At 38.6% G+C, this 20325-nt stretch overlaps 1 protein-coding gene across 1 annotated transcript in view; it reads left to right on the top strand.

Moving 5' to 3' along the window:
* Positions 1–5196: 5196 nt before the first annotated feature.
* The window catches only part of LOC307154097 (LIM and calponin homology domains-containing protein 1-like), a gene marked incomplete at its 3' end in the record, with an annotated part of 57849 nt that continues 42720 nt past the window's right edge, over positions 5197–20325 (top strand). Inside the window, exon 1 of the mRNA XM_079898874.1 lies at positions 5197–5431. Within this exon, the coding sequence (XP_079755000.1) occupies positions 5321–5431 (111 nt within the window). The 5' untranslated portion in view covers positions 5197–5320. The remainder of the gene's footprint in view (positions 5432–20325) is intronic.

The raw sequence follows: 20325 nt of genomic DNA, 5'->3' as shown, positions 1-20325 counted from the left end.
ATAAATAAATAAATAAATAAATAAATAAATAAATAAATAAATAAATAAATAAAGATTAAAATAAGTAAATAAATAAATACATCATAAACTGAAATAAGTAAATGAAAAAAGATTTAAACTAAAACTATTAGCTAGTTATTGATCTATTAAATACATTAAATTAGATTAACATAAATGAAGATTTGGATGGATATAAGTAAACACAAATGAGATGTTATACTCATTTTAGATTTATAATACGCACTGCAAACGGAGAGTAGCCTATGTGTGAAGCATGCAATCGCTTTCTCAGACATTAATAATAAACATATAATCTTTTTAGTTTATTACTTTCAAGCAATAACATTTAACATACAAAAGAAAGTCGCCTCAGCGATATCTATAAAAATGGATTTTTTAATAAATAATCCTTAGTCAGTAAACACGAATGACCATGATTGGTCTGTACAATCAGCGCAGAGAAAAGTAACAGGTAATAGATGACAACAATGCAGTCACTTCTGCACAATAATGTACTCCTAATAACAGCAAGAAATGACAGATAACATTAAGAAACAGTGACGTTTAAATAATCAGAGAACCTGACTATTAGAGACAGTGTCCAGACTAGTAGAAACAGTAGCGCGTGATGTCCGCTAGATGGCAGCGCGTGACCAAACACGAGAGATATAATCTTAGGTGAAATCATGACATCAGCCACTGATTTCATCAAACACGAGAGATATAATCACAGGTTAAATCATGACATCAGCCACTGATTTCATCAAACACAAGAGATAGAATCACAGGTTAAATCATGACATCAGCCACTGATTTCATCAAACACAAGAGATAGAATCACAGGTTAAATCATGACATCAGCCACTGATTTCATCAAACACGAGAGATATAATCACAGGTTAAATCATGACATCAGCCACTGATTTCATCAAACACAAGAGATAGAATCACAGGTTAAATCATGACATCAGCCACTGATTTCATCAAACACAAGAGATATAATCACAGGTTAAATCATGACATCAGCCTCTGATTTCATCAAACACAAGAGATAGAATCACAGGTTAAATCATGACATCAGCCACTGATTTCATCAAACACAAGAGATAGAATCACAGGTTAAATCATGACATCAGCCACTGATTTCATCAAACAGGAGAGATAGAATCACAGGTTAAATCATGACATCAGCCACTGATTTCATCAAACACAAGAGATATAATCACAGGGTAAATCATGACTTCAGCCACTGATTTCATCAAACACGAGAGATATAATTACAGGTTAAATCATGACATCAGCCACTGATTTCATCAAACACGAGAGATATAATTACAGGTTAAATCATGACATCAGCCACTGATTTCATCAAACACAAGAGATAGAATCACAGGTTAAATCATGACATCAGCCACTGATTTCATCAAACACGAGAGATATAATCACAGGTTAAATCATGACATCAGCCACTGATTTCATCAAACACAAGAGATAGAATCACAGGTTAAATCATGACATCAGCCACTGATTTCATCAAACACGAGAGATATAATCACAGGTTAAATCATGACATCAGCCTCTGATTTCATCAAACACAAGAGATAGAATCACAGGTTAAATCATGACATCAGCCACTGATTTCATCAAACACAAGAGATATAATCACAGGTTAAATCATGACATCAGCCACTGATTTCATCAAACAGGAGAGATAGAATCACAGGTTAAATCATGACATCAGCCACTGATTTTATCAAACAGGAGAGATATCATCACAAGGTAAATCATGACATCAGCCACTGATTTCATCAAACACGAGAGATATCATCACAAGGTAAATCATGACATCAGCCACTGATTTCATCAAACATGAGAGATATAATCACAGGTTAAATCATGACTTCAGCCACTGATTTCATCAAACACGAGAGATATAATCACAGGGTAAATCATGACATCAGCCACTGATTTCATCAAACACAAGAGATACAATCACAGGTTAAATCAGCCACTGATTTCATCAAACACGAGAGATATAATCACAGGGTAAATCATGACATCAGCCACTGATTTCATCAAACACGAGAGATACAATCACAGGGTAAATCATGACATCAGCCACTGATTTCATCAAACACGAGAGATATAATCACAAGGTAAATCATGACATCAGCCACTGATTTCATCAAACACGAGAGATATCATCACAAGGTAAATCATGACATCAGCCTCTGATTTCATCAAACACGAGAGATAGAATCACAGGTTAAATCATGACATCAGCCACTGATTTCATCAAACACAAGAGATACAATCACAGGTTAAATCAGCCACTGATTTCATCAAACACGAGATATATCATCACAAGGTAAATCATGACATCAGCCACTGATTTCATCAAACATGAGAGATACAATCACAGGGTAAATCATGACATCAGCCACTGATTTCATCAAACACAAGTGTATAATCACAGGTTAAATCATGACATCAGCCACTGATTTCATCAAACACGAGAGATACAATCACAGGTTAAATCAGCCACTGATTTCATCAAACACAAGAGATACAATCACAGGGTAAATCATGACATCAGCCACTGATTTCATCAAACACGAGAGATATCATCACAAGGTAAATCATGACATCAGCCACTGATTTCATCAAACACGAGAGATATCATCACAAGGTAAATCATGACATCAGCCTCTGATTTCATCAAACACGAGAGATATAATCACAGGGTAAATCATGACATCAGCCACTGATTTCATCAAACACGAGAGATATAATCACAGGGTAAATCATGACATCAGCCACTGATTTCATCAAACACGAGAGATATCATCACAAGGTAAATCATGACATCAGCCACTGATTTCATCAAACACGAGAGATATAATCACAGGTTAAATCATGACATCAGCCTCTGATTTCATCAAACACGAGAGATATAATCACAGGGTAAATCATGACATCAGCCACTGATTTCATCAAACATGAGAGATACAATCACAGGTTAAATCATGACATCAGCCACTGATTTCATCAAACACGAGAGATATAATTACAGGTTAAATCATGACATCAGCCACTGATTTCATCAAACACAAGAGATAGAATCACAGGTTAAATCATGACATCAGCCACTGATTTCATCAAACATGAGAGATACAATCACAGGTTAAATCATGACATCAGCCACTGATTTCATCAAACACGAGAGATAGAATCACAGGTTAAATCATGACATCAGCCACTGATTTCATCAAACACAAGAGATAGAATCACAGGTTAAATCATGACATCAGCCACTGATTTCATCAAACACGAGAGATAGAATCACAGGTTAAATCATGACATCAGCCACTGATTTCATCAAACACAAGAGATAGAATCACAGGTTAAATCATGACATCAGCCACTGATTTCATCAAACAGGAGAGATAGAATCACAGGTTAAATCATGACATCAGCCACTGATTTCATCAAACATGAGAGATACAATCACAGGTTAAATCATGACATCAGCCACTGATTTCATCAAACAGGAGAGATAGAATCACAGGTTAAATCATGACATCAGCCACTGATTTCATCAAACACAAGAGATATAATCACAGGGTAAATCATGACTTCAGCCACTGATTTCATCAAACACGAGAGATATAATTACAGGTTAAATCATGACATCAGCCACTGATTTCATCAAACACGAGAGATATAATTACAGGTTAAATCATGACATCAGCCACTGATTTCATCAAACACGAGAGATATAATTACAGGTTAAATCATGACATCAGCCACTGATTTCATCAAACACAAGAGATAGAATCACAGGTTAAATCATGACATCAGCCACTGATTTCATCAAACACGAGAGATAGAATCACAGGTTAAATCATGACATCAGCCACTGATTTCATCAAACACAAGAGATAGAATCACAGGTTAAATCATGACATCAGCCACTGATTTCATCAAACAGGAGAGATAGAATCACAGGTTAAATCATGACATCAGCCACTGATTTCATCAAACATGAGAGATACAATCACAGGTTAAATCATGACATCAGCCACTGATTTCATCAAACAGGAGAGATAGAATCACAGGTTAAATCATGACATCAGCCACTGATTTCATCAAACAGGAGAGATAGAATCACAGGTTAAATCATGACATCAGCCACTGATTTCATCAAACACGAGAGATAGAATCACAGGTTAAATCATGACATCAGCCACTGATTTCATCAAACACAAGAGATAGAATCACAGGTTAAATCATGACATCAGCCACTGATTTCATCAAACACGAGAGATAGAATCACAGGTTAAATCATGACATCAGCCACTGATTTCATCAAACACAAGAGATAGAATCACAGGTTAAATCATGACATCAGCCACTGATTTCATCAAACACAAGAGATATAATTACAGGTTAAATCATGACATCAGCCACTGATTTCATCAAACATCAGTTCAACCACTACAAGATTTATTGACTTGTTGTTTATTATATCTCAGTATCCTGCTTATACACGAGTATGTGATATTGTTAACAGAAAATCACCATAACACATTAAACATGGATCAGTTGATTTACTGCCTCTCATGTCAAATTTAGCAATAGCTTTTAATCAGGGACAGTTTTATTAAATGTGTTGCCTATGTGATGCTTTTTTTCTCTTCTTTTTTTCTGTGAGACATTGTAAAGCACATTGGTCAACTTGTGTTGTTTTAATTGTGCTATATAAATAAAGTTGCTATTGCTATACATTTAAAAGGGTAAATTTAATAAAATAATTTAAGAGAGAGAGAGAGAGAGAGAGAGAGAAAAATCATGTAATAATGTAAATAAATGTTTGATCTTGTAAGCTAATGCAATGAGACTCTGTGACTTAAGTGTCCAAATTATTTTTGGAACATTTGTGTATGAATATTTGAATGTATATGAACTACGGATCTCCATATGTGTTTATTACTTATTTACAAAAGTTCTTATGAAATGGAAATGAAGCAGGGCGTGCGCACAGTGGGCGTGGCCGTTGGGCGGAGCTGGGAAGGAATGCTGTACTCTGATTGGCTGTTATGGCCGATGGGCCGTGCTGGAATGCGAAGCTGCGCTCTGATTGGCTGTCTCAGGCGGTGCGCGTGTCTCATCTCATCCGCGAGTGCGGCAGCAGCGCAGCCCTGCGTCACGACATACACACACACACACATACACTCACAGAGTCCTGAAATAACTTTACCTGGAGAGTTTCCGTCACTCATCGGGCGCGAGGAGGGTTTTATTAAGGCACCAGCTCTAAATGGCGAGTCGAGGTTCGGATGAAGGACGACATCTTCCTCTGCAGGATCATCATCACCATCATCATCATCACACCGAACCTGCTGTGCGCGAGGCGCAGCGATGGATAGAGGTGCGTGACGTCATGCCACTGCGTTATTCGGGAATACAGTGTGTGTGAATGATGCGCGTGCTGGAGCTGTCAGGTTTTATGTGTGTGTGTGTGTGTGTGTGTGTGTGTGTGTGTGTGTGTGTGTGCGCGCGCGCGCTACTTGTGTTCACCTGTTGACACAAATTAGCTGAAGGATCCTGAAGGAATGTTAATGGAATTGTTATTCAGTAGGAACCAGTCCTAATGGGATCAAACTTGAATCCTATAAGGATCCAAATAAGATCTTCCTCCAGTAATACAGCACTGCTCCTGAATCTCCGTTTATCTCGTTGAATCATTAGTTCAGGTGGAATAGTAAATGCACAGATTGTTGGGTTATAATTGCATTGACATGATTTGACTTGCTGAAGTAAATTTGAGGTTCCTAAAGGAATACCAGTGGGATTTCTTTCATTATTCAGAATCGCTCCTAATGCAAGAATGATCAGGCCATCAGGTAAGATCTTACTGCTTCAGCTGAAATAACTCTTTTTTTTTAAAAAATTTTACTTTTTTTTTATCCCAGTTAATTCTCAGAATTTCTGTTTATCCAGTTGGATTCTGTTAGCATTCCTGTAGGATTTTTGGACAAGGGCTTGTGTACAGATTCCTTCCTTTCGCAGGGTTTTTAGACCTCAGAAGAGTTTGGAATTTAAAGTCACAATGAGACGAAGTAGCAACAGATATTTTCTTCCATATTGTGGTATATAGTTGAATGGATTCTGGAAATAAATATTATAAAAGATTATATTGGTTGTTGATTGGATGGAAGCAGATCTGAAGAATTGTGAGAATTTAAATTGAAATGATTGGAGAACTGGAACATTGAGTTATGACATTTTGATTAAGAAACACAAGAGCAAAAATACATACATACACACACACATATATATATATAATGAATCAAATGCATAAATTAATTGTTCACACTAAGATAATTAGCACATTATGAAGATAAGCGAATCTTCGTGTCATGCTGAGATTAATGTGTGGCATTCACATGCATGTCTTTTCCTTTGCACTAATTCACAGCTCACAATGACCCAATCCAGCAGACCACACACACACACACACACACACACACACATATTCCTAATTGAAAAAAAACAAGTTGACAAAAGGATTGAATCCAATATTTGGTGATAATCTTATTAGCTATTTTATGTAGACTGGCCATTTTTGACCTGGAACACCACAAGTGTAACAAGATGGAAAAACAAAACAAATAAGAGACAAAAATAATATTTTTTTAGAAGTTGTTATAGTCTGTGTGAACAAAGTCTGTAAGTTTCAGTCCAATGCAATAACATTAACTAGTGTATTTGGGAAAAGAAAATTATCTTGGGGTCAGAATGACCTGAACACAACATGAGGGTTAAACATGTCCTGGTACTTCATACTCGCCTCTTGCTTTCTGCATTTTTTCCAGGTTGACTCGCAGTGGTCAAACTCAAACGCAGAGCCAGATGCCCTGAATAACTGTTTATTGAAAAGCACATGGCTCAGCTAGAGGCTTTTGTGAGCGGTGTGTGTCTTTTGTGTCCATTGTGTGTGTCTGCTGTGAAACTGGAGTGTTTTTACAGCGCAGGGACCAGGTGTGTCTCATTTTATTTTTCTCCAGCAAAAGTAAACAGATGATCCACAAGTTGTTTCATGCATCTGAGTTGTTTTATCATGGATCTGACTGACACTGTGCTCTATAGTGCCAGATAAACGTTGGCATAAGTTCATTTCCCCAAAACCACATGAATCTTTTGTTTTTCTTTGTGGACCGATGACATCTAATGTTACATGATCTAAATGAGTCTGAGAAAGGCTGTTCTGGGTGGTTGCCAGAGTGTTGCTAAGCTGTTCTATGTGGTTGCTAGGGCGTTGCTGAAGTGTTGCTGAAATAACAGTGTAATAGTTTCTCTGTAGCAAAACTAGTGTGGGATGAATTAAGCATCAAATTTCAGATTTTCCCTCCAGCGCTTTTTTATTTTTATTATTTTTAAGTTTCTAGCCAGCGCCACTATTTTTGATAATTTTTTACAAAACTTTCATGGCCCCCAGAATATTTTGTTGCATGAATATCTACAATATATCAAAAGAAAGAACCAAGCCTCTACTTTCAAACAAACAAACAAACAAACAAACAAGCATTTTATCTTAGCTTCATGTGTTCTTTCAATGTGGATAAGTTTAGTAAAAAAAGCAACATTTTGAGCAAAAGGCTGAGAAAATTGTGTTTTTGTCATAGATGAGCGCAGTTTTTCCTCTGTGCTTTGACTTATTTCTGACTTGAAGTCAGGACGGGACATATGGAAGAGCTCGTCCCTTTTGATAAAATAGCTTACGGTGTTTTTATGTCATAGCCTCTGGCAAAGCAGTATTTGGAGACTTCAGAGAGCTTTCATGGAGACTTAAATATTGTTAGTAAAACTTGTGTGTTGACCAAAGTGCTTTACAATGATCACAATGAATTACGAGGGAACAAGACAGAGAAATAAAACCAAAATAAACAAACATTAGGCAGTCAAAAATATAAAAGAGAGACCCAAAATAACGTGATTAAGGCCAAGGTCACAGGATCTTAATGGGAATACGAGAGCAATAAATCGGTTAAGTATCGAGGTGAAGGTCATTGGAGGCTTAGTAGACTAATAATAATAATAGTTTAAAGTCAGTCCTGTAATTGACAGGGAACCAGTGCAAAGAACTTAAAATATGTGTAATGTGGTGATGTGCTCTTCCCCTTGATCAGTCTAGCAGCTGCAGATGAGAAACGCCATAATACAGCGAATTACAGTAATCGAGCCGAGATGTTACAAAGGCATGGACTGCTGTTTCAAAAGCTCGTGGATAAAAAGGGCTTTACTTTACTAAGAATGTGAAGCATGACTTGACGAAAGCAGTGATCTGTTTATCAAGCTTAAGCTGCAGTCAGATATGATGCCCAAATTCATGACACAATGCGGAGATCAAAATCAAAACACGGGTTTCCTCAGGGCCAAACATGATGATTTTGGATTTCTTTGCATTTAGATCAAAAAAAAAAATGCTTGAAAGCCATAGTGTAAGTTTGTTCACGAAATATAACACCTACTGAAGAGAGTGATTATTGCTACGCTGTGAGGGAAGATGGATATAGATGAAAATCCACGGCATGTTTATCAAAAATAGAGGCCAGGTGAGCGTATAGGCTACAGGGAAAACGACAGCGGTCCACGGACCAAGCCCTGCAGAACACCACAACCCAGAGGTGTGTGGGAAGATGAGTGACGAACAGTAAAACATCTATTTGACAAATAAGAGAGAAACCACTGTAATACAGTTCCAGTTCATGAAGAACAGACAGTTCCAGTCTGACTGCAGTAGATGTGAAAGATATGTATAAAAATGATGTTATTTAAGCCAGCGCACATACCTTTGTTTACATCCTGTTTTTCGGTTGAAGTCCAAAGTAGTCGATTGCCGAGTTCACGCGCGTGATCATAGGTATTAAACCTATGCGTGTGAACTCTGCAATCGACTACTTTGGACTTCCACCGAAAAACAGGATGTAAACAAAGGTATGTGCGCTGGCTTAAATAACATCATTTTTATACATATCTTTCACATCTACTGCAGTCAGACTCACTCGTGTTCACTCAGAAGGAATCACTCACATTTTCTGTGCACTTGTAATGACACATCAAGGATGTTAAGAGGCTAAAAGCAGGTTTAGTACTTGCCCCATTGAAGTCAACAGGGTGCAAATTTAAAAAGAGGATAACTCGGTGTAGACAACACCGATTTTTGTCGTTGTTCTCTGTATTGACAGCACTCCAAATGTACAAAAAAATGAGCTCAATGTTAAAATTGACCGGAGTTCTCCTTTAATAACTTAAGTTTTACCTACAAATATACACAAGCTTAACAGAAATTATTCTGATAAGAATTGTCCAACATAATGATTGGAAATATTAATGTGTTTAAAACTTTTTTTTTTCTTCAGGTACTAATTGGCAGAATTTACAGAATTAAAAACTAATCAAAAGGAAGGAAAGTCATGTACCATGCGTTTTAGTGTAGTAGATTAACATTTTAACACACACACACACAAGTGTCAGTGACTTTCGCAGTTTTCTCCACTGCACACCCGATCGTCACATTACAATTATTCAAGTTCTCAGTGTGAGCATGATGATACGGTAACATGTTACACTGAAGTAGGCTGCTTTTAAATGAACTTTTATTTAGAAGCAAAATTGCATTTCCTTAACAGCCTAAACACAGACTACACACTGTTTTTGTCACTGTAACTCCCCAACCACAAACACAAGAAATGAAATGCATTCAGCCCAGCCCAAGCAAAGGCTGGATATAGGCTTTATTCATTTATTGTCATACACAGAGTTTCACAGCCGTAACACATCACATACCCAACACTTGATTCGTCCTGTTAAGAGGCGCTAAGATTTACGCTGGTGTATCAGTTCTACTCAGCCAAAAAAATTCAAGATGAAGAAGAAATTCATAGACATTTCTGTTTAGTTAGAACCAAATGCATATTTGTATTGATGATTGTTATTTGATTATTTTATATACTATTGTTGATATTTGTGATTTTAAAAATGGTTTTGATTGATGTTTCGACTCCTATCCAATTTTCTACATTAAAATTTTTTTTAAATCTTTTTTATTCGGGCTAGTTGAAATTAGTTAGCTAGATAAGTCAGACTAGTTAACAAAATCTGAAGAGTGCTTACCCGAAGGGCGACCAGCGATTTAGATATTTGGCGAGCCCTGCGTTCCCTGGAGCTGTTTTGGAAACCGAGAGAGGTTTGTTCAGTATTTATGGCATTGTCTGTCGTGATCCTCTCAAATGGTTTGGCTAGGTCTGTGTTTGTGCATGTGTGCCCTACGGTATAGATTTGCCTTGCAAAACCAAATGGATTAGTCGATCAAGCAGTTAAATGGAAGTAATAGGAAATATAACGTGACAGAGATAAATATTGTAACTTAGATTGAAGATATATCACAGTCATTTACTCACTGTCGTTCCAAAGCTGAATGACTCTCTCTGGTTTGCTATAGTGATCGTCTCATTTTACTACAAAAGTGGATGGTGATTTACATTGTCATTTTTGATAACTTTTTTACTACTCGCACCCATAAATAATTTTGGAGTTGAGCGCGCCTGTTCTCAATATGATTTACATTGTCAAACATCATGAAATTAGCATAAAAGTTGTCCTTACGAGTTTTACTCTGAGATTTGGCATCATTGGCACCAGACCTGGTGTGATGTGTTACGGCAGCATGTGTGAATGTACTCAAGCTGAATGAGATTGGAGATCTGTGACGGAGGGCAAGGTCTTCAACAAACACTTAAATGTGATTCTGCTCTGAGTTTGGAGTGACATGAAGATGAGAGTTTTGTCCCTTGAAAACACAGACTGAAGTGTGGTGATAGGAGGATATGAGAAGGCATTATGAGGATATGGGAATATTGAACTTTTTTCCTCAAGCAGACATAGTTAAAAAAAAAGAATGGGATCTAAAATACATTTCATAAATGGAACTCGCATACTTTCGTGCAGTAGATTATTTTTATTTGTCTAGTGGAAAGGACACACACACACACACACACACACACACGTTTGTAATACAGCACTCTCCTACTTCAGGAGGAAGGGTGGTAAGTGGGACATGGCTTTAGAGATCCAAGAGGTGTGTGTGTGTGTGTGTGTTTTAAGTGGGACAGAAGTGATGTACTCATGGGATCTGGGCTCTTTTTGCTCATCAGGGGAAACTGCTGCCTCTCTGTGTACCATAGACTAGAGGTCTACACGGGTAAAAAATTCATACCCGAACCCGAAGAGCCCCGTAATGTGCTGCACAGAACCGACCCGGACCCGTCTATTATTTCAAAAGCTGGACCCGGACCGTGCAGATCTGAGAAATGCCATAAATGTACTACCCGGACCCGACCCGGACCCGTCTATTATTTCAAAAGCTGGACCCGGACCGTGCAGATCTGAGAAATGCCATAAATGTACTACCCGGACCCGACCTTGACCCATCTATTATTTGAAAGCTTGGACCGGCGAGAAGACACAGATCTGACTGGACCCGATTGTCACATATTCCACACTAAACTGCTATTAACAAGTCAATAAACCAGTTGCGAAAAATATATATATTTTGTCTTATCTAATTTTAGGAGCCATCGTCTCCCTTCCTTGTACCTGACTGACTGTGATGCATTACAATCCTCCGACAAGAAAGTTCGTATCCATGTTATTCCTCTCGTTATTCCTCTCGTTATTCCTCTCGTTATTCCAAGCTTAATCCACTCATTATTTCAGCTTCAAAAGTAGGGTTGGGTATCGAGAACCGGTTCCATTTTAGAACCGGTAACGAATTTCCAAAAACCGGGGATTCGATAAGACACGCATTACAATTCATCTTACAGGGCGGGTTTTTATTTCTCATCTCCATGAATATATCTAGTAGCCTAGTAAAGCTAATGCAAGGGCTATTAATCGATTAATCCTTTGCTGATACTTCCTCGTCGTCATCATGGAGGGCGCAGTTCATGGTTGCATAGCAACGACAGACGCCACAGGAGTGCAAGCGCTTGTGGAAAGAAAGAGAAGGCGGCGCGGCCGTGCTTTTCCATGCATTTTTAGACGCGATATGTGAACGGTCCCTAATTCAGGAATCTATTTGGCTTAAAATCGTTTTTGTTTCATTTAAAATGGAGATCATGATTACATACATCAGACAACTACTCAGAATAACATGTTTAGTCTAATAGTCTATTTTTTAAAAACTTGTTTGAATCATTAATTCAAACTCTAATTAATTCAGTGTCTCATAAATACTTGTTTAATTAATGAATGATTCACCATTTTTGAACGAATCTCTGGAGTCTTCTTGAATAAATAATTAAATGAAAAAAAAAACAGTCGATTTTTGCCACCTACTGGAGTAATAATGTTATCAACACCTATATGAAGTGACTCCTTTCACTTTAGACATTTTATTGGTTATTGCTTAAAATTGGCAAGAATAAAAGGTAGAAATATTTATTCTTCAAGTATTTGCCCTTTTTTCTCCCTCCAAAAAATATTGGAATCGGAAACAAGAATCGATAAGAACCGGATTCGATAAGCAGAATCGGAATCGCTAAAAATTAAACGATACCCAACCATATTCAAAAGTCCACTTGATGTCACGGTGACGGATGGCAAATGCGACTTTGCAGATTTGCATTTCGACTCGAGTTAACTCGCATAATAACTTAGAATGTTTGCCCTTTTGAACTGTAATAACGATTGCTTATTCAGTGCCATGGCCGCTGATGTTAGCATTATTTATTTGCTATCATCTCTGTGCTCTGTGCGCCGAGTCTGACCACCAAAACTTTAAGATTAAACAAGACCGTTTTTTCAGATTATTATAAAAAGGGGAGAAAGTCTTGGCGGAATAAGTCCCGCCTTTTAAGTAAAAGAGCCAGTCGTCAATTGGTAAAGTCATTGTGCCACTGCAGAAGCTCTGGTTGCCATAGAAACATGACACGCTTGAGAATGCACATTCGCGTTAGCTGCCTGGAGCAACCTGAAATATGAGCTTATTAATGCAATTTGTATTAAAACCTTATTTCCCGGATCTCACTTTTCTTATCCTAATTTTACAAGTTGCAAGTTACAAAAAACACACAAGCAGTGCTGACTGACTCTGATCATGGCCGGGGGTTCTCCTAGTCCAATCGACTAGGGTATTACACACAATGTTAAACAGACCTGGGACCCGAAGTAATAGATTGGGACCCGACCCGGACCTGGCTCACCGTTTAAAATATAGACCCGAACCTGTACAGGTCCCGGGTCCTCAGGTCTCGGGTGCGCCGTGTGGACCTCTGCCGTAGACACACACACTTATCCATATACTCACTCAGAGTGACATAGTAAACACTCAACCACTGCCCAGTAATACAGATCTTTAGTGGTGTTCGCTAAGGCTAGCTCCACTACTTCCAATTCTTTAATGGAATATTTCAGTGTTTCTTATAAATTATTTATTGGTGCACATCACTATTGTTTTAATAATCTTGAATCAGAATAAGTTCCTCTTGCAGCATCTCTTCTCTTCTCTGATGATGAGGGCGGGGCAAACTGTCACTCACATGAGATCAGCCAATAGCAAACAACAACCATCCAATCATCCAATCAATTCCCTACAGACACAATCAAGCCCCGCCCACATTTGTTCTTGTTCCTGAAGTGTTTCACTCGTATACGCCACAATAGGGAATGAAATACTAGTCCAACTTCAGTTTCATGATGACTTTAAAGTATTAAACTTCGGAGAGTAACTAACTTTGTGCTTGTTTGTGCTACAGACATAAAGGTGTCCTTGTTACTCAGTACCCTGTACCCTGATATACAGTTTTCACCTACCGCCAATAATAGAGGAGCACTGAAGGGGGAACTGGATTTAAGTAAATCAGAGAGATTAGGGCCAGTAAGGTGTTTTCACACTGGGCACGTTCACAGCGGTGCGAGTCTGAGCGTTGGTCTGGTTTCACACTTGATTCTGTCAAACACTGGTGCATTTGTGTTCATCTTACGTCATCACAAACATGCACAGCGCTTGATAGTATCCAAGGTAAACCATCACCACTGTCATCCCTCTTTACATGTATTTTGTTGAACTGATGATGTCGTCATTGGCTAAAACGCATGCACAGGTTATTTGACTTCCTGAACACCAGAGTCAGTGTTGCTTTTACATTCACGTGAATCGCGTCACAGTTCGAGTGCAGCTGAACTCAGAGCACATCCTTCAGTCTGGGGTTCAGTCGCTTCACTCCTGACTCAGCATGACGGCTTCACACTTACAATTTTACATGCTAACCGTTAGAGCTGGGTGATAATATAGTCCACATTTTGTGACAATACAAGCAATCAAGCAGTTGAGAGATGACAGTATATGTCTCTAGTCTCGCTCTCACTCGTCTCTCTGGTTCTGCTGTCAGTTGGTTCATAATTTGACTAGTAAATGATCTGCACATGGAGACGGACGCTCCTCTGCTCTTCTGCTGTTTTCATCGATACGCCTCAAAGCTGTCTCTCAATAACACATGTTCACACACAGCTGTAATGAAGAGCTCTGTAGATCGTCAGATCGGTGGAAGTGAAGTGATTCTAGCTGGGTGGTTTCTAGGGACTGTATGGTAATTTATGTGAAGTCTGGTAGGATTTGCTGCTGGTATGAAGTCAGGCTCGATGACTCTTGGTACTGATGCGCTTCAAGCTGACTGATTTAAATTGATCTGATTTCTGTTAATCTCGAGCAGTTCATCTCCCTCGTTATAGGGCTTTAGAACGATTAAGAGGCTTTGCACCGGGTAGTTATAGGAACTCAGTTATAGGAAACAGGGTTGTTCCCCAAGAAGTAAATGTTCCCATATGGCTATTTTTTTATTGGATGAAGCCAGAGCCAATAGCGAAAGCCTTTGCAGTTGGAGACCCCACCCCCTTTTGGAGGCTCTGCCCCCTTCTGGAGTTCACACCCCCTTTTGGAGATCTTCTTGCCGCAGTCAGTCGGGAAAAATCCCTGTGTCCTGCAAACTGATTTGGCCACTGCTCCATTACTTTCATTTATTTAATTACTTTTTTTATTATCACTTTATATTATTGCCTGCCTGATGGATGCACGTTATTTCTGAGTTTGGCTTTCAATTGTGACCAGTGGATTGGAAAAATAAATGCAATAGCTTGATAAAAATTAAATGTATAGCGTAATAAATCATGAATTTGCTAGTGTTAACTGCAACGCTCGTCTCCTGCGAAGAGCTTCTACACAGAAGAGAAGCCCTGCATGAACACGCAGCGTAATGAAGCGAGTGGCTTTTCCTGATGGATCTCATAGCTATAAGATGGATTTCTGTTTGCGACGTTACAAACGTTTGTTCCTTTTCTACCTGCGTTTCTCAAAAATGATAAAATCCATGCTGACGGAGATAATAACGTTGTCATAGAATTGTTTTAAATAAAACAATTTTGTTAAATGCCCAACATAGTTTAAAAGAATTTGAGTCTTCTCGGGTCCATTCGGAAAAAGCACAGAAATTACTCGAGACCCTACTCTGAAGCAGGAGATAATTTAGTCCCCTAAAAGGTGTTGCTATGACTAAAATCATGCTAAAAGCAGGTACTTCTGGCAGTAGTTATAGGAACTATATGAAACCGTTCCTCCGGTGCGAAAGCCCCTTTAGATAACATTGTTGTAGCGTTTACATAAGGTCCTGCAATGACGCAGAAGGAAAAACATCCTGAAATCACCCTAGGTTTAGACTAAGTGATCCATTCAAAGGTTGATTATAGGGCTGGGCGATATGACCCCAAAAAAATATCACGATATAATTTTCCATATCAGTCGATATCGATAATTATCACGATAAATATCAAATATTTATTTATTTGAAGATTAATGGCATATTTTTGTTCCTGAGTGAAAGATGTAGAAACCAGACAGTTAATTGTGGTTTTAAACTATTCTTTATTGTCAAAACATGACAAACACTTCCCAAACAGGTGAACAATTTATCAAAACTGAGGTAGATTTATTTATTACTAAAATCAACATTAATAGAGTAGAATATTATTAATATAAATAGAATAGAATATATAAAGTAAATATCTTTATAGAAAAATCAAGAACTGTAATGATACTGTATGACACTTGGCTTTGGCTCTGCTGACTGCAAATGCAAAATTAAAGTGCTTTAAAGATAATATTTGTCAATAAACAAAAATATATATATTTTTTTAATTCTTTCTGGTCAGCATGCCAAACCTTAAATAATAAATAAAATAAAATAAAATAAATCTTAACTGTGGTCAGTCAGTATATATATTTTTTAACTTTACAAGTTACGGGCAAGAAAGACAAGCTTGTCTACAGTTTCAGGTTTTAAAGCTGCCCTATGACAGGTCACAATGTTCCCACCTGTGCTAAAAATCCTCTCAGAGGGGGAGCTGGTAGCAGGGATGCACAAGTAGCGCCTTGCTAGTTGGCTCACTTTAGGAAACTTTTTGTCATACACCTTCCACCAATCCAGGGGTTCTGTTTCACTGTCTGCATCTGGACCCATGAGGTAGTTTTCCAGCTCCCCCTCCACTGCCTGCATGTCACTGAGTCCTGTGTTGCTGGGGCATGGTTTCTTAAAAAAACTGCCCAGTGACTTCCTCTGCTTCTTTACAGGAAGAGCTGCAGCAGCGCCTCCCTCTGCCTCTAGTTCTTCTGTTCTGCATGAAGCCTGTGAAGTGGATGGGCCTGGGTCTCCCTCCATTTTCAGAATCTCAGTCACTGCTCTTGTTTTGATTGCCTCAATCTTGTCTGGCCTGATATATTGAGTCTTGAAGCGCGGGTCAAGCAAGGATGCCATATCAAGCAGTTCGTCTGTTATCTCGTCATCGTACTTCTCATTGAGATATTCTATGACTGCTGTCTTTATGTCCTTTGTGAGCTGTGTGTCATCATCAGAGGGATTCAGGAGCTCTGTTCTGAAGAGGTGCAGCACAGGCTTGAGGTAGGACACACTCACATAAGATTCACCAGAGAGTGAATCTGTGAACTCAAGAAGTGGCTTTAAGGCCTCGTTCATTGACTCCAGCACTTCAATGTCCTGCCAGGTGGGCACCAAGTGCCTGGTTTTCTTGTCAGCAGAGAGTACCTGAGAGATAGCCTTGTGCTGCTCAATCATCCTTGCCACCATCTTTTGACGGGATCCCCACCTGGTAGGTGACTCTGTCACCAGCTTGTGCTTCGGTAGTTTAAGTTCTTCCTGAGCAGTTGCAAGGTCTCTCTTCTTTTTCCAGGAGAAGGAGAAGGCAGCCACTACTTTTTTACAAAGCCCAACGGCTCGATCCATCCTCTTGTCCTTCCCTGCTCTTTCTGAGGAAGGAAAGGAAATAGAGAGAAAATATGAGCAAAGAAAAGAAAGTATCTGAATAAGTCCACAATAGTATGTTAAAAAAAACACATCTGAAGTTCTAAACATAGATATTATAACAGAATATTCATATTAAATATTTCAGGTTTAAATATTGCTTCATGTTTGTAATCACTAACCTTTAACAACAAAGGACTAATAAATTAGTTTTGATTTGATTCTTTTAAAAATTTACTTTATCATCATCATTTTATATAGCCTATATTTTTTTTTATCATATTACAATTTAAATCAGCTTATGTTTCAGTTTTAAATATTGCTTCATGCTTATAATCATGAACCTATAAGAACAAAGGAGTAATAAAATAATGATTTCATTCTTTAATTATTTTCTTTTTTTATTATTATTATTTCTATTACTTCTACAGCAGTTGTATTACTAAATGGAGAACGGAGACTAAAACTTACCAATAGCCAAGTGTAGTCGATGACCAAAACACTGAAGTCGTGTCCATTTGTTGAGTGAAGTGGCTTTTACCATGTTTGTACCACTATCAGTTGTGATGCACGATTGTCGGTCTTCACTTAGCCCCCAGGAGGCGAGTGCGTCAATCAATCCTTGGGCAATAACTTCACCTGTATGATCTTCAGGAAAGTAAGCCGTTTGGAGGCATTTGCTCTGAAGATTCCAGTCATTATCAATAAAATGAACAGTGAGGCTCAGATAAGGCTCAGATGTGCGACTAGACCACATATCAGAAGTAGAGGCGAAGAATTGTACATTTTGAAGCTGCCGCTCTACCTTCTCCCTGCACTCCGTGTACATTCGGGGAATCGCTGTCTGTGAAAAATGTTTTCGGCCAGGTAGCTCGTATCTGGAGTCAAGGACGCGGATAAGCTTCTTAAATCCCTCATTTTCGACAACGCTAATGGGAAGCATGTCTTTTGCAATGAAATAAGCAACTGCTTTTGTGATGTCTTCGTGTCTTTTTGTTTTTTTGTCGTAAGGCACGGCGTGTGAAAATGATGATATTATACTTTGCTGAGTCGCTTTGGTGCTTGTAGATGGTTGACGGTGGCCACTAACACTTATTTGGGATTGAGACTGTAATGTCTTTGCTTCTTCGTGTTCTAAAGGGTGGCATTGTTTTAAATGATGAAACAGGTTTGTGGTATTGCCTGTCTTTGATGGCACTAGTCGTCCGCACAGTTTGCAGTGCACGTTGCTCTGTTTCTTGTCAGATCGCAAATAGCCAAAATATTTCCAAACCACTGAAGTTGAGTGACCTTTCTTGTCAACGATGTCTGTGTCCTCCGATGAGCTGGTCGTGGGGGTTGCATTTTCTTCACTTCTATCGCTCATTTTTCTTGCTCCACTCAACTCCTCCAAGCCTGTCAGCCACTGTGTGTGTCTGTCAAAAACACCGCGTGCGGCACGCGGAAGCCCTGTCTGCAAAACGCATGCGCAGCATTACGCATAGAGCGTAAACATTATATCGAGCATTTATCGAACTCTTGATATCGTTTTATCGAGAAAAATTATATCGCGATAATTATCGTTATCGTTTTATCGCCCAGCCCTAGTTGATTACAAACAATTATACAAGTGTGTAATTTTCTCTGCACATTACTTAAAAGTCTTCATGCCTTAACATATCTTGAATGTAACTCGACACCCTTTCCTCATTTAGTATGCGCAGTTCTATGAATATGCAAATGAGCCCCACCTCCACTCACTCACTCAGCTCAGAGATCAACTGGTTGACGATCACACGTTGATCTGATTGGTTACAAGGTAGTTTGTGACGTCAGAAACACCAGCGATTTCAAAGCGTGTGTTTGAGACTGTCTTTGGTTCACTGCAGTTTTAAGGAGGAAATACTCAGCAATGCTGTCGACTTATGAACTTACACATGGTTTGTGTTAAAGCAGATTAAAAACACCACATAGACACATAAACAACATTAAGATTTTCACCACAGCATGACTTTAATTTTAAACTTACATTTTTTAATAGGTTTGATAACGTATGCTTGCACACAATATTAGCCATATTTAGCAAACAGCAGAAGCATGTGAGGAAACGGATTACACAGTTTAATGTCAAACTGGTATTAAATACAAACTATGGTGTACGTGTGACTCTTTTACAGATGTTTTCATCACACTGTTTTTATTTTAACTGCTGACTGAGAATTGTTGTCTTTAAACCACTGGATGATATTCCTCCTCTCTCTTCTGATGCTGAGTTAGAGTTGGCTTTAAAGTTGAAGAATGTGAATCGTTTTTTGTAAATGCAAATTAGCTTATGCATTTATGAATCATATTTTGTTAGTAAATTTATTTGGAGACACTGGCATCAGAGACACAGTCTTCCGAGACACAGTCTTCCAGTGGGAATGTTCTCATGGTTTCCGTTGTCATCGGATGTGACTTCTCCGTCAGACGTCTTCCTACACACAGGACTTCAGATTCAGATCATGTGACCACGCGTATGAATGAGGCCTTTCAGAAAGTATCACACACACACTATTACAAATGAGCTTCATATACAGATGTGTTTTGTCTAGACGGACAGACAGTACAGTCATCATACATATAATGTCACACATTTACACACATTAAAGGGGTCAGAAATCTAAAAAGCCTCTTTTAACTCTACACACACACACCACACACACACACACACACACACACACACACACACACACACACACACACACACACACGTTATCATGCCTCCACTATTACATTCCTAGGATGTTTAATTCAGTATACGCCTATCCATCTCATAAAACACACACACACACACACACACACACACACACACACACACACACACACACACACAATGCAGTCTGTCATCACGCTGGAGAATGACACAGTCAGACCTCAGCTGACCGATGTGTGTCTGGACTCAAAGAGATGGATCTGTTTGATTCTCACT

This window comes from Squalius cephalus, assembly GCF_949319135.1.
Source record: "Squalius cephalus genome assembly, contig: scaffold_72, whole genome shotgun sequence".
NCBI classification, from domain to species: domain Eukaryota; kingdom Metazoa; phylum Chordata; class Actinopteri; order Cypriniformes; family Leuciscidae; genus Squalius; species Squalius cephalus.
The sequence above is the reverse complement of the archived record's forward strand: the minus strand, read 5'-3'. Positions and strand labels throughout refer to the sequence as shown.